Source organism: Bubalus kerabau, chromosome 21 (assembly GCF_029407905.1).
Source record: "Bubalus kerabau isolate K-KA32 ecotype Philippines breed swamp buffalo chromosome 21, PCC_UOA_SB_1v2, whole genome shotgun sequence".
Lineage (NCBI taxonomy): Eukaryota > Metazoa > Chordata > Mammalia > Artiodactyla > Bovidae > Bubalus > Bubalus kerabau.
The window spans coordinates 51,704,945-51,718,087 of NC_073644.1; the positions used below are offsets into that span (position 1 = coordinate 51,704,945).

General features: G+C 48.6%; 1 protein-coding gene across 2 annotated transcripts in view; it reads right to left on the minus strand.

Moving 5' to 3' along the window:
• Positions 1–10,865: 10,865 nt before the first annotated feature.
• The window catches only part of SMAD7 (SMAD family member 7), a 30,242-nt gene continuing 27,964 nt past the window's right edge, over positions 10,866–13,143 (minus strand). Inside the window, exons 4-5 of one of the 2 annotated variants that reach the window (XM_055559149.1) lie at positions 12,854–12,893; positions 10,866–12,759 (exon numbers count right to left, since the gene is read on the minus strand). In XM_055559149.1, the coding sequence (XP_055415124.1) occupies positions 12,435–12,759; positions 12,854–12,893 (365 nt within the window). In that variant the 3' untranslated portion in view covers positions 10,866–12,434. Of the gene's footprint in view, positions 12,894–13,143 lie in introns of both variants that reach the window. The other variant, XM_055559148.1, reaches the window with a different exon arrangement.

Sequence of the window (13,143 nt, forward strand, 5' to 3'; positions counted from 1 at the left end):
GAAGGGCTCGAAGTACACTAAGAAGTGCCTGAAGAGCGTGGAAAGCAACGGCAAGAACCACAGTGAAGTCTAAACCGATGAAAAGAATCTAGGCAAAGCCTAACTCCAAGAATACCAGAGGGGTGTAAGGAAAGAAATGCAACCATAGTGCCCTCCGTCCATCGCCGTGAACAAGACGGGCATAGCTCCAACTGTGTAAGTATTGACTACTGACGAGAAGACAAGTAGTCAAGACAGTCATCTCTACCTAGAAAGTTAGTATAAAGTTAACAAATAATATTCGAAATTAAATATTATTTAGATGTGGTTATAAAATCATAGTGGTAATGTAATTTACCCCTGAAAAGTAGCACTGAAGATGCTGTAAAGGGCTTTAACATTTTTCTTAACATACTTTTGTAGCTTTTGAATATTTGATAATGAATATAAATTATTTTTACATTTTAAATGAATAAAATACTTTTATATACTAAAATAAAAAAGAAATATGGTGGTAAATAACAAAAGAAACAGCTGGAAGAGTTGAAAGGGCTATTTCTGGGAAACTCACAGGAAGAAAGAAAGGATGAGGGACTGCTGTATTTCATTGTAAAACTTTCAATTATCTTTGACTTTAAAAATTTTGTGCATAAATTTGAAAAGAAGTTTTTAATTCCTTAAAAAATAAGTGGCCACAAAGAATAACAAACCAAAGGAAAAACAGGCCAAAGATACAATTAACCAATTCACAAAAGAAATGCAAAATATATGGAAAAAAATTGATACACACACCACCTCACCCTCTAATGATGAAAAAAGACATTAGAAATAGCTGTGCATTCATGGACCTGGAACATGATCTCATTAGATTATCAAGTGTGTGAAGGAGGGTACAGTTTACAAAACAATATAATGTTATTTTATAACAATTTAATTTTTCTTTGAGTACCTACTTCTATGGTGGTCACATGTGAATGTATTCTGTAAAAAGTTGTGTGCTCAGTTGTCAACAGGTTCATTGTAATGGTGGAACCAAAGATAATTTTTAAAGCTCTTTTTCCTTTTTGTTAATTTAGTCTGAATTTTAGTGAACCTAACTTGCCAAGTTTTGCTGAACAGCAAAACAAATGAAATTTTATTTATACATTTACCTATTTGGAGCACCTTAAAATATGACATAGAACAATGAACATTGGTTTGAATAAGCAGGCAATTGATTACTAACCTGCTGAGACAGTGCAGAGAATGTACCACACCAATTTGTATATTTCAGGGTCCAACAGAGTCTGGCACCTAGCAGACCCCCAGATGAACCACTAGGGAATCAAAATTAAGCAGAGGTTGGTGGAATATTGTAGTCAGGGGCCTAACTGCACATATGTGAGCCTCTCACATGTACATGGGGTACATATAACTCTACACTGAAAGGATTAAAAGGGGGACTTTCCTGGTGGTCCAGGGGTTAAGACGCCATGCTTCCACTGAAGAGGGCATGAGTTTGACCCCTGGTCGGGGAACTAAGACTTCACATGCCACGTGGCATGGGAAAAAAAAAAGGGGGGGGATTGAAAGGAGAGATGTATATAAAGCACTTGGCACTTTTTAAGTGCTCAAGAAGTGTTAGCTACTATTTGTAATGATAACAGTAGTAGAAGTAGTTACCTTGTTGTGATGATACCTTGGACCCCAGAAATTCCAGCACTCAGGACGCTGCCAAGCCACAAGGCTCTCTGTCAGACCCCAAAACAGTCACAAGGACAGTAACCCCTTTTCCTCCTCCCACAGCTCTCCCTCCTCCGCTTCCTCCTCCCCCTGCTACCCACTGACCATCGGAGCAAGCCTGGGGGACGGTGCAGCCTGAGTGCTCTCCTAAGGCTGGCCACTGGGTCCCACCAGGGCTTTCAGGACCTGAAGGTTGACTTTTCCTCTCTCTGCCCCACAGGACCAATGGCGACACGCCACGCCTGCTGTGTGCGCTCCGAAGGTTCTGGAAGAGAGAGAGACAGGGGCAAAACTAGGGGAAACAGGACTGATTTCGGGGGAAGGGATTGAATGCCATTGAGCCTCTCTTTAGAACATAGACTCTAACTGAAGTATGACACATACAGAAAAGTACACAAATCTTCAGTGTAAGTGTACAGCTCAGTGAATTCTGACAAATGGAACATCCCATGTAAATAGCCAGTAGACTAAGATTAAGAAACAGCACTTTAGCCCCCAGAAGTTCCTCTCGTTCCCCTTCCTGACGTCTAAAACCATAGACTCATTTGGCCTGACATTGAGCTTTATACAAATGGAATCATGCCGTATGGGCTTTGTGTGTCTGGCTTCTTAGCTGAGCACCACACCTGTGAGATTTGCTCTTGTGTGCAGTTATGGTTCTTTCCTTTCCACTGGTATATGACATCCACTGTATAAATAAACCGCATTTTTAAAAATTCACTCTGTTTTTGATGGACTTTTGAATTGCAGCTATTTGAATAGTGCTGCTGGGAATATTCTTGCCCAGGCCTTTTGGTGAATGTATGTATGCATTTCTGATGTGGGTATGATTAGCTTTAGTAGATAGTGGCAAGCAGTTTTCCAAAAATGGTTAAACCAATTGTTTGTTATCCCCACCATCCTCAGAAGAGAGTTCCAGTTGCTCCATACCTTCACTCCAGTTCTGTGTCAAGTGGTATTCACCTTTTAAATGAATACTAGCATCCTCTAAGTTCAGCTCCAATACTAGTCAAGCAAGAAATATCTGATGCGTCATTAAGTGACAGAAGCAGTTTGCAGGCCAATATGCAAAACTTGACTCCATTCATGAAAATTGTCCATGTGCATATGTAAGAAGCAGAGGCCAACTTCAGAAGGAGATGAATCAAAGCCTCCTATAATAGTCATCATTTCTGGGGAGTGGCATTGAAAGGCATAATTTTAAATGATAAGACTGAGTATCATTTTTACTTTTGATTTTGCATTTTTCAGTACTTTTAAAATTTAGGAAAAAAAATCTGTTTTAGAAAATGAAATTCTCCATCCCCCATGCTCCATGGCCACAACACACCATTCCATTACCTAAGGCTGGCAGCCTGACTCTGTTTTTCTTGTTATTCCCAGCATTCTCTCCTGCTCTGGAATTACCCTGAGCAAGGCCTCTGGGACAAGTCTCCTGGGCACTGTAATTTCCCAGGCTGCAGTGTGTCATTAGAAGATCTGGTGCTGATGACATGGGGCCTTGACGCAGCAAAGATTCCAGACCCTGATGGGATGGGACAGCCTGACTACATAGCAAGTCTCCTGGGAGAGATACCCCTGGAGTCTCCAGTTGCAGAACCCTGGCCTCAGGATGTATCTTAACCTCAAGGAAAGAAACCAGAAAAACTGCTCTTTCAAAGTTGCAGCCTCCCATGGGGGCTCAGGACTCAGAACAAGAACAGTGGAGTTAAGCAGACAGGGATTCCTGCCCTATTCCTCCCTGGTTCTCCATTTCCTCACCTGTAAAATGGGCTAATGACAACCCTTACCTTAGAGACAACACCAAGTGCTCTGCTCAGAGTGCCTGGTACAAAAACTCTATATACAGGCTGCTGTTATTATTATGATTATGGTGGCGGCTGTTACCATTACCAAAGAGGCAGAGTTCTTATTTATTTATGACTACACTGGGTCTTCGTTGCTGCTCGTGGGCTTTTTCTAGTTGTGGTCCTTGGGCTTCTCATTACGGTGGCTTTTCTTGTTGCAGAGCACAGGCTCCAGGGCATGAGGGCTTCAGTAGTTGGGGTGCCTGGGCTTAGTTGCCCCGTGGCATGTGGAATCTTCCCAGACTGGAGACAGAACAGTTGCATTGCCTGCCTGCATTGGCAGGCAGATTCTTAACCACTGGACCACCAGGGAAGTCCCCAAGAGGCAAAAGTTTTGCATATACCTTTTTGGGAAAAAATATAAGAATGTACTCTTTCTTTTCACAAATATTATGAAGCAAGTACAGTACAAACCTACTTTTCTTGGGGGAAGACTGAATTCATCTGAAATTTGAATGTATTTCATTTGGAAAGTTGACTAATCATTCCACACTGATTCATCCAAGGAACATTTGTGAAGTGCCTACTATGTCCAGGGCACTGTACTGGACACTGGGGATGTGGCAGGACAGAGCTTACAGTCTGCCAAGGGAGTCAGACAACAACCAAACTAACAGATGGATAACAAATGTTAAATATGTAAATGAAAAGTGAAATTGAAAGCGTTAGTCACTCAGTCATATCCAGTTCTTTGGGACCCCATGGACTGTAGCTTGCCAGGCTCCTCTGTCCATGGGATTCTCCAGGCAAGAATACTGGAGTGGGTAGTCATTTCCTTCTCCAGGAGATCTTCCTGACCCAGGAATCAAACCCATGTCTCCTGCATTGCAGGCAGATCTTTTACCATCTGGGCTACCAAGGAAGCCCCAGACATGTAATTCACACAGCACAAATAATGCAGACTAGGGCTGAGGAAATGTGTGCTGGGAATGCTCTCTGACGCATTCAGCTGAGCTCTGGAAATTTCTGTCTTCTTGGCTCAGTGAGGGAGCCCAGGAGGCTCTGGCCTTGGCAGGATCTACACTGACAGTGGCCTGAGCTAGAACTGTTTCTTGCTCCTGTGGAGATGAGTGGTTTGAGGAGGAGGGTGGAGAGGGGCTTCCAGAGGGTTTTAGGAGGTTAAGCGTGAGCAAGGGGGAATTTCCATGCAGCTTTGGAGAGCCTGGGGAGACTGTGCCCTTGGAGGGCAACCAGCAATCCCTCCAGGGACACGAGTGGGGAAAGCCCCTCAGTTCATATCAATCATAGCAATTACTAAGCACCTACTATGAGCTCAAAGCTGGGCTTGGGGTGATAAAATATGTGATTCAAGTAAGAATGTAAGCTGCTGCCTGACCTCAAGGAACTCTAGTGCTGTTAGAGATACAGGATGAATCTCCACGAAAAGAGGAAAGCAAGACAGATTGGGTTGCAGTGTCTGCGTGGGTGGAATGGGCCATGGGTTCATTTGGATGGCAAACCGCTCAATCTCAGTCAGTGACACAAAAAAGTACCTTCACACAGCCTGTTGCAGGTGCAGCAGCTTCCAGGCCAGTGATTCAGGGATCCAGTGATTTCATCTCATGCCTCCCTCTTCCAGGTGACAGAGGGAGAGAGAGAGAGAGAGACGCTGGATCACCACTCACTAGTTCTTCAGGGCTTTAGCCTAGAGTGGGCATGAGGTACCTCCCCTTGAGGCCCATTGGCCAGAACTAGTCATATGGCCTCAGACAAACTGCAAGGGAGGCTGGGAAATGGGGGCCACAGGGGTACGGAGCACGAGGTACCTCTCCTTGAGGCCCATTGGCCAGAACTAGTCACATGGCCGCAGACAAACTACAAGGGAGGCTGGGAAATGGGGGCCACAGGGGTACGGAGAAAATGTCTGAGAAGGAAATGTCTCTGCCACAGCCACTTATTGATACCAGGACCACGAAGGCTGATGGAGTGAGAGGAGTTTTAAAGGGGTGTTGCACAGAGCAGGCAAGTGCCATGTTCGGGGGGTGGGGAAAAGCCCTGGGAGAGACTTCAGGAGGACTGCCAGGTGTGTTCTGGCTACTTCTTGGCTGGGTGTCTCAAGTCCAACCTCTATTCCTTCTTCCAGAAGGTCCCACCTGGACTCTCTTAAGAGAATGTGTGCGAAAGGGATCTCTGCACTGTTGAGAACAAATGTAATATCCCTGTCTACAGATCAGCCGTATTTTCTCTTAGTTCAGTGCAGCCCTAAGAGACATTCTGTTTCTACCTCCAGGGTCTTTGTGTCCCACCTGTAAATCTGGGGCATAAATTCTGTCTTATCCTTCTCCACTGAAGCGCCCACGCGGGCCTGGACCCATGCTAAAAGCAACACTGGAAACAAAGACACATCCTCCCAGGGTCTTGTCGTTTGCATTGTTCTACATAACACACTCGGGCTTGTCTTAAGACAATCACATTCTTTCTCCCCCGAAGCTCCTTAAAAAGGCAGCTCCTACTGAAAATAATATTTTTAAAAGGATGTGTATATGTGTATGACTTAATCACTTTGCTGTACAGCAGAAGTGAACACAATAGTATAAATCAACTATGTGTGTGTGTGTGTGTGAAAGTCGCTCGCTCAGTCATGTCCAACTCTTTGCAATACTTCAACTTAATTCTTTTTTTTTTTAAAGGCTGCTCCAGACAAGTGCCCAGGTTTATTTATCAACTTTGTCTGGTTGGCCTGGGGCGGGCATGCGTGTCTATGGGATGACCTCGGAGCCTGGGACTGAGATTCTTCCACTCTCAAATCCCGAGGAAATCTCCTCACACAATCTCCCTAGAAAGAGGCCCGCAGCTCTTATCTCTGAGGCTCCAAAGGGCACTAGACAAACCCCACATTGAGCCCAATCTGGTACCCGGGACATGTGCCCTCTCCCTCCCCTCGTCCCTAGCTGTGAGTCGTTCCTGAATCAAAGCGCTTGTGCTGGTCTGAACTCATGAGGGCCTCCTCCAGCGGCTACTTCACATTCACTGGATTAATTGCAGCTGGGGGGGAGGGGAGGGAATCCATTTTTAGAAAATCATTACTTTCAGAAAGAGAGAGGGGGGCGCTTCTGGATGGGAAAACTGCTGAGTTGGCAACTCAAGCCTGCTGCTCCAGCTCCAGGAAACCCAGGGCCATGCGGGCTGCTCAGCTCGATGGGCGCTGCCCGGGGCCCACGCCCCCTTCTCCGGAGCCTGGGGCACCCCAGGCCCCCTCCCCGGGCTCCCACCAGCCCTCACTGCCTGCTCTGACCTGGACTTGGCAGTTCGCTTGGCACCCTGAGGAGCAGGGAATGGCCTCAGTATTGATCACCCCCGCTGCCTTTTCTCAGCCCTCTGGTTGCACAGCCCCTGCCTATAGCTCCTAGAAAAAAGAAGGTTGGGGACTCCTAACTGCCACTGCTTTGAATTGAGCATCCAGTAGATTACATGATATGAAATTGCCATTTTGGGGAGGTCTAAACCATCAGATAGTAGCAACCCCACCTGGTTCAGCGTAACCACCCGGGATGGCTGGCTCTTCAATGCATTTCCTTACTAATTCCCCACCCCCCACCCCCAGCCCCATGAGGCAGGTATAATGCCCATTTGATGTTTCAGAAACTGGGGTTCAGAGAGATTAAGTGACTTACCCAAGTGAGCACCCCCACCACGGTCTCTCTGACTCCAACACCCAGGACCCTGAGTCACATCCCATGAGTCAGACCCCACAGCCACCTGCCCCGGCACTCGTGCGGTCACTGTCTAGAGCCGTGCTTCCCAGGGCAGCTGCTCTGACAACAGGCAGGCGGAGAGAAAGATCCTCTGGAGGCTGAGGGTGGGGCCTCACCATCAGGAAGTCTGCTTGCTGTGTGCCTTGGTGCAGTTCCATCCTTCCCTGCCCCCAGACTATATATGTGGGTGTCCTGGGCAAGTCACTCACCTGTGGGAGGGCCGCCTCTTCCAGAGCTTGGCCAACGTCTGCTTCTGGGTTGCCACAGTGGGGCCCTGGCAGGGCATGCACTGGGAAGATCCTTGGTGAACACCGAGCTGTACCTGTACAGAACTCAGGTGCTCAGCAATCAGATCAGCTTGGTCCTTTCAACTGGACCTTGTTTTAGAAAAAAAAAATCAGCCCTATTCCATCACTCTTGACCCAAGCCTGCCCATGGAGATGAGATAGCATAGAAGTGATGAAAGCTGACACCATCACTTACCACCTGGGGGACCTGGGCAGCTCTCTAACCTCCATTTCTTCATGTCGAGCAGGGCTTCATGATGATGTAGCTCCTTTTAGGATGATTGTAAGAATTATATGGGACGATACCAATGTAAAATGCCTGGGACACTACTTACCGCATAATCAGAACACAATCAGTGCTGGGTATTATTATTTCCATTCCAAGCTAAGCCCACAGTTCTGCCTCTCCCTCCCTCGTTGGGACAAGCCCTGTCTGAACACCATACCAGAAATTTTTAGGGCACTGGATCCTAAGAGGGGCCCTAACTGAGATCCCAGAGTGACAAAAACTTACTGTTCAATAGGGAAGAGAGGCTCCTATACCACTGATGTCTCTTTAGAGCAGAAATTTTTAAGGGAGAGGTTTCCTGAAGGAGGTTTAGTCTGAGTTGCATGTTGAAGGATAAGAAGTCAATTGAAGAATGAGCTGGAAAGCTCTTGCTTAGAAACACGCAAGTAAGGTGTGTTTGAGGAACTGCAAGTTACCCTGCATGCGGGTACCAAGACCGAGGGTGTGTGTGTGTGTTGAGGGGTTAAAGCATGAGATTGGTGGGGCAGATGCTGAAGGGGAACCTGGAGCAGAGGAAGAAAGGCCAAGGAGGCTCTAGACAGCCCTGAACTAAATCGTGCTAGTGGGGACAGAGCAAGGGAACATACATGAGAAAGGTTTGCATCTTCTAACCATGGACGGACTGAGGCAGGGAGGACAGGATCTGGTTTGTTTCTTCATGATGGGAGTGGGCAGCTGAGGCCTCGCAGGTTAGGGGAGATGAAGGTACCTGAGTGGTGTTGCCACCTCGGGACAGGATGTGGCCTGAGAAAAGAACAGAGGGCACACCTGTGATGCACCCCAAATCTGACTGGTGGGCTGAGAAAGGAAGGAGAATCAGGCGGCAGGAAAACGTCCCTTCTAGGGAGCGTCTGGTCTGGTCCTTCCCTCCACGAATCTGAACTCCATCTGGGCTGGAGGTCCTAGCTCCTCGCTCAACACATTCCGCCCGTGTTGCTGACCACGCTCAGGTGCAGGCAGCTTGTCCTCCAGCACCATCAAGGCCACATCATCAAGGCCACGTGCCCCCTGAACATCCTGGCACACGGCAGGTGCCCAGGGGCTGGTTCTGGTGACAGCCGCTCAGTGCTTCGTACTAGAAACGAAGCACTATGGGGGTACTTATGGGGTCTCCTCTAAGTACCCCTCTTTCCCTGACTCAGAGTCAGCAATCCCACAGGGGTCCACTTGCCAGCAGCCCAGTTCCAGCCTGATGGGCTGAAAGTCAAGTCCAGGTGACAGAGGAGGGCGTGAAGGTGATGCCACAGCTCTTTCCTCTGGACCCAGAAGCCCTGACCATGCAGCTTGCCTGGCCCGCAGCAAGGGGCCCACCTCCGCCTGCTTTGAGGCACCCCAAATAACATCTCTGTAGAGTATGGACTAAAAAGTAGGGCCAGAGTTGGGCCCTGACCCCCGCCCCAAGCACTTCCTCACCAGGTGACCTTGGGCAAGTCTTTTAACCTCTCAGAGCCTTCAGTTTTGCAGGGGGTCCTAGTGAGGATTAAATAATTCTCTTAAATGCTTAACATCATGGCTGGCAACCAGCTAAGCATTCAATAAATGGTAGCTATTATTATTATTAAAGAGCTTCCTGGCATGCTGATGCAAGTTAAGAGCAAACAAAAATGCCTTTGACAGCTCCCTAATGTAACACCTTCCACCCCACCCCTCCTCCACCACTACCACCCGGGAGTTAATTAGAGCCCTCCTTGGGTGTTTTCCAGACATGGGATTTTACACTTATTCCAGGTTGCAGAACGAGAATAAACGAAGGCAGGTTTCAGTTCAACTGATAAAGAGCTGCCTCAAGTGGTGGTGAGTTCCCCATCACCTCATGGAACAAGCTGGCCCAGATGACCATTTAGCTTCCCTGGTGGCTCAGAGGGTAAAGAATCTGCTTGCAATGCAGGAGACCTGGGTTCGATCCTTGGGTCAGAAAGATCCCCTGGAGAAGGGACTGGCTACCCACTCCGGTATTCTTGCCTGGAGAATCCCACGGACAGAAGAGCCTGGTGGGCTACAGTCCTTGAGGTCGCAAAGAATCTGACGTGTGTGAGCTACTAAGCGCGCGCACATGCGCGCGCGCACAAACACACACACACACACACACACACACACACACACACACACCCTCACTACACAATTGTAGAATTCCCTTGAATTACAGTAGCGGTGCCAGCAGGCTGTAATGCTTTGCGTCATTTGGCAAAAGGAAAACTTGGCCATCCTATTTTGGTCCTCCAAAAACTTTTTTTCTGAAACCGTATCAGTTTGCAATATCCAAAATCTTAAGGTTCAAGAGTCTCAGAGACACGAAAACAGCCTCGTTTGGTGCCTGGACTATTTCTTGTGCGAGAGACCTAAAATGTGGCTTAGATCAAGCAGTGGAAATCCCAGGGGCAGTCCCGAAGGGGCAGTTGACCAGCAGATGCCACTCGGCTAAGCTGGTCTGGGCCGAGGGATTAGAGATCTGGAAGAGTGTTTGCAGAGGCAGAGTGGGACTGGCACTCCTTCCGGCCAACTCCAGCTCCCCAAGTGCCCAGTGCCTTGGAGAGACCTCCGCCCACCAACACTCAGCCCCCGCCTCATCTCAACCCCAGGGTTCAGCCCTCAGGGAATCTGTCCTGGAACCCAGGGTGGCAGTGACTTTCCTCTGGGAAACTTGCACTAGCCTCAGAATTTAATGTAAATCGAGGAGTTAAGAAGCAGGAAGCAAGGGGCCCAAGTGCTTGGGGCTTTACCTCTCTCAGGGCAACCTCCTCCCTGTCATCTGAGATGACATCCCCTTTTCTCAACTCTTCAGGCCTTAAAAAATCAGCTGCCCTTGCAACTGAGGGTTAGAGTTCCCTAACCCAAGGTTGACCCGTTACAAATTGAGGACACCTGCCTAAGGATCTGAGGAAGACCAAGCGGTTTTGGATGTCTCTCCCTTCTGTGGTTCCCCCGACCAAGCTTCCTCCCCCACCAAGCTCTGGGAGACCCCCAAGTGTCCTGGATTCTGATGGCTGCATCCCACCCTCCTCCCGTCAGAAGAAAAAGGAGCTGGAGGACAACATGGAATCAAGTATACATTTTAAAAATTGTTTAATGGAACATAAACTCCTTTAGAAAAACATTCAGCCAGGTGATAACACCCATAGAAAAAAACACCAATCTTGTGTTTATCTTTTTTAATTTGGCATTTGTTATTTGCATTTATATTAAAGCAAAGTGCATCTTTTCTTTATTTTGTTTATACACATTGCACAATACATAAATAATGATGCTTATAAAACGTCTTTATATTTACAAGTAATAATATATTTATATATAACATAAAATACATTTTTTCTTTAATAAATCTCAGGTTTTGTTTTTTTTTTTTCAGGAGTCCTTTCTCTCTCAAAGCACTACAATGCTAAATTTCCAATGAGAATGCTTCTCTTGTTCATTTAAACCTTTGTAGTTAGAAAAATAGCTTATGTTAAAGTCTAAACATGCTCATTGAGCTAAGAGCAGTGTCAACGTATCATACGAGTGTATGAGTTGTAGAAGAAATGATAGGGTTAGGTGTCAGCTCAGGATGGTACCTTGGGTTAAGATGGACCGAATCCTTCTTGGTGGGAAGGGGTTGGGGGTGGGGGGTGGAGGGCTGCTCCCCTCGCTGGTCTAACAGCAGAGCTCAACACACAGGCTGCGGAGGGGAGGAAAGTGCTGAGCTGGCTTTGTGAGTCCAGGAAAAACCTGATGTAACCAGGGCAGGGGAGAGGTGGAGGGGACTGAGAGGGCGCTGGGTGAGCAACACTGTGACGGGGCTGCCCCGGCAACCCTTGGGAAGCCCATCTCAGAGACGTCCAGGAGCAGATGGCCAAGACAGACAGCTATGACGATGGCAGCGGGGTGGCCAGAGGGGAGTGAGGCAGCACAGGGGAAACGGGTTCTGGTCCGGCCTCTGGCGGGGCGGCTTCAGAGAAGCCTTCAGACAGGCCAATGTCCGAGAAGGGGCGAGGCGGGGTGGGGGCTTCCCCAGGCTCTGGGGACAGAGCCTTCTGCTGGGACACCCGCTGCCCCACTGAGCGTGTCCAAAGGGCAAAGGAGACACAAACCTCTCAGCAGGCAACACGCATAGGAAACAGAGCACACCACTTTCCCTTGTCTACACACACGCACGCACGCACTGACGCGCGCACACACACAGACACACACACACACACACCCCTGACAAGGGCAGTGATGACACCAAGGGTGGGGCCTGCTCCCACTTACGCGGCTGCTCCCCACTTACGCGGTGTTCGGTGGTACTGAGTTTTTTGCTTCCCCTTTTTCGTATCGCACTGTTCTGCCAACCATACCACTCTCCGCCCCTCCAAACCCCAAAAATTCTTTTCATAAGCTATTTCTCAAAGAACAAAACAGAACATAAACAAGGACGACGAGAAGAAGGAGGGTGGGCGGTGGGGGGGGAAATAATGACCAAAGAGTTTGCATGAAAAGCAAGCACTCAGGAGGGAAATATTAGCAGCAAAGTAGTTTGGACTGGGCCCGCTCGGCTCCCGCTCTGCCCTCTCCCCACGCGGCTACCGGCTGTTGAAGATGACCTCCAGCCAGCACGGGCAGCTGCTGATGAACTGGCGAGTGTAACACTGGCCCCAGCCCTTCACGAAGCTGATCTGCACGGTGAAGCCAGTCCACGGCTGCTGCATGAACTCGTGGTCGTTGGGCCGCTGCAGGCTGTACGCCTTCTCGTAGTCAAAAGCCTTGATGGAGAAACCGGGGAACACTTTGTGTACCAACAGCGTCCTGGAGTCCGGGTTGTCCAGTGTGGCCGACTTGATGAAGATGGGGTAACTGCTGCGGTTGTACACCCACACGCCGTCCACTTCCCGCGTGAGCTGGATGCCACAGCCGATTTTGCTCCGTACTTTCTGCACCAGCTGACTCTTGTTGTCCGAATTGAGCTGTCCGAGGCAAAAGCCATTCCCCTGAGGTAGATCATAGAAGATGTCCAGGGAGGGCTCCTGGACACAGTAGAGCCTCCCCACTCTCGTCTTCTCCTCCCAGTATGCCACCACGCACCAGTGTGACCGATCCCCAGGCTCCAGAAGAAGTTGGGAATCTGGAAAACAAAAGGCGGACATGATCAGTGGTGATGGAAACTGGCCTTCTCCTTTTCCTCCCGAAACCAGGACACACATACATACACCCCCACGATTGGTCTGTCTCTCGGTGCCAGACAGAAGGAGGTATGAGGTGGCTGGCTGTGATGCAGGCTGGACAGTCCTCCTACGGGGAGTCTGGAAAGCTCGACCCCGTGATGGAAGAGCCTTGCCTCTACGCGCGGGGCTCACTGGGGAGTCTCTCCCCTC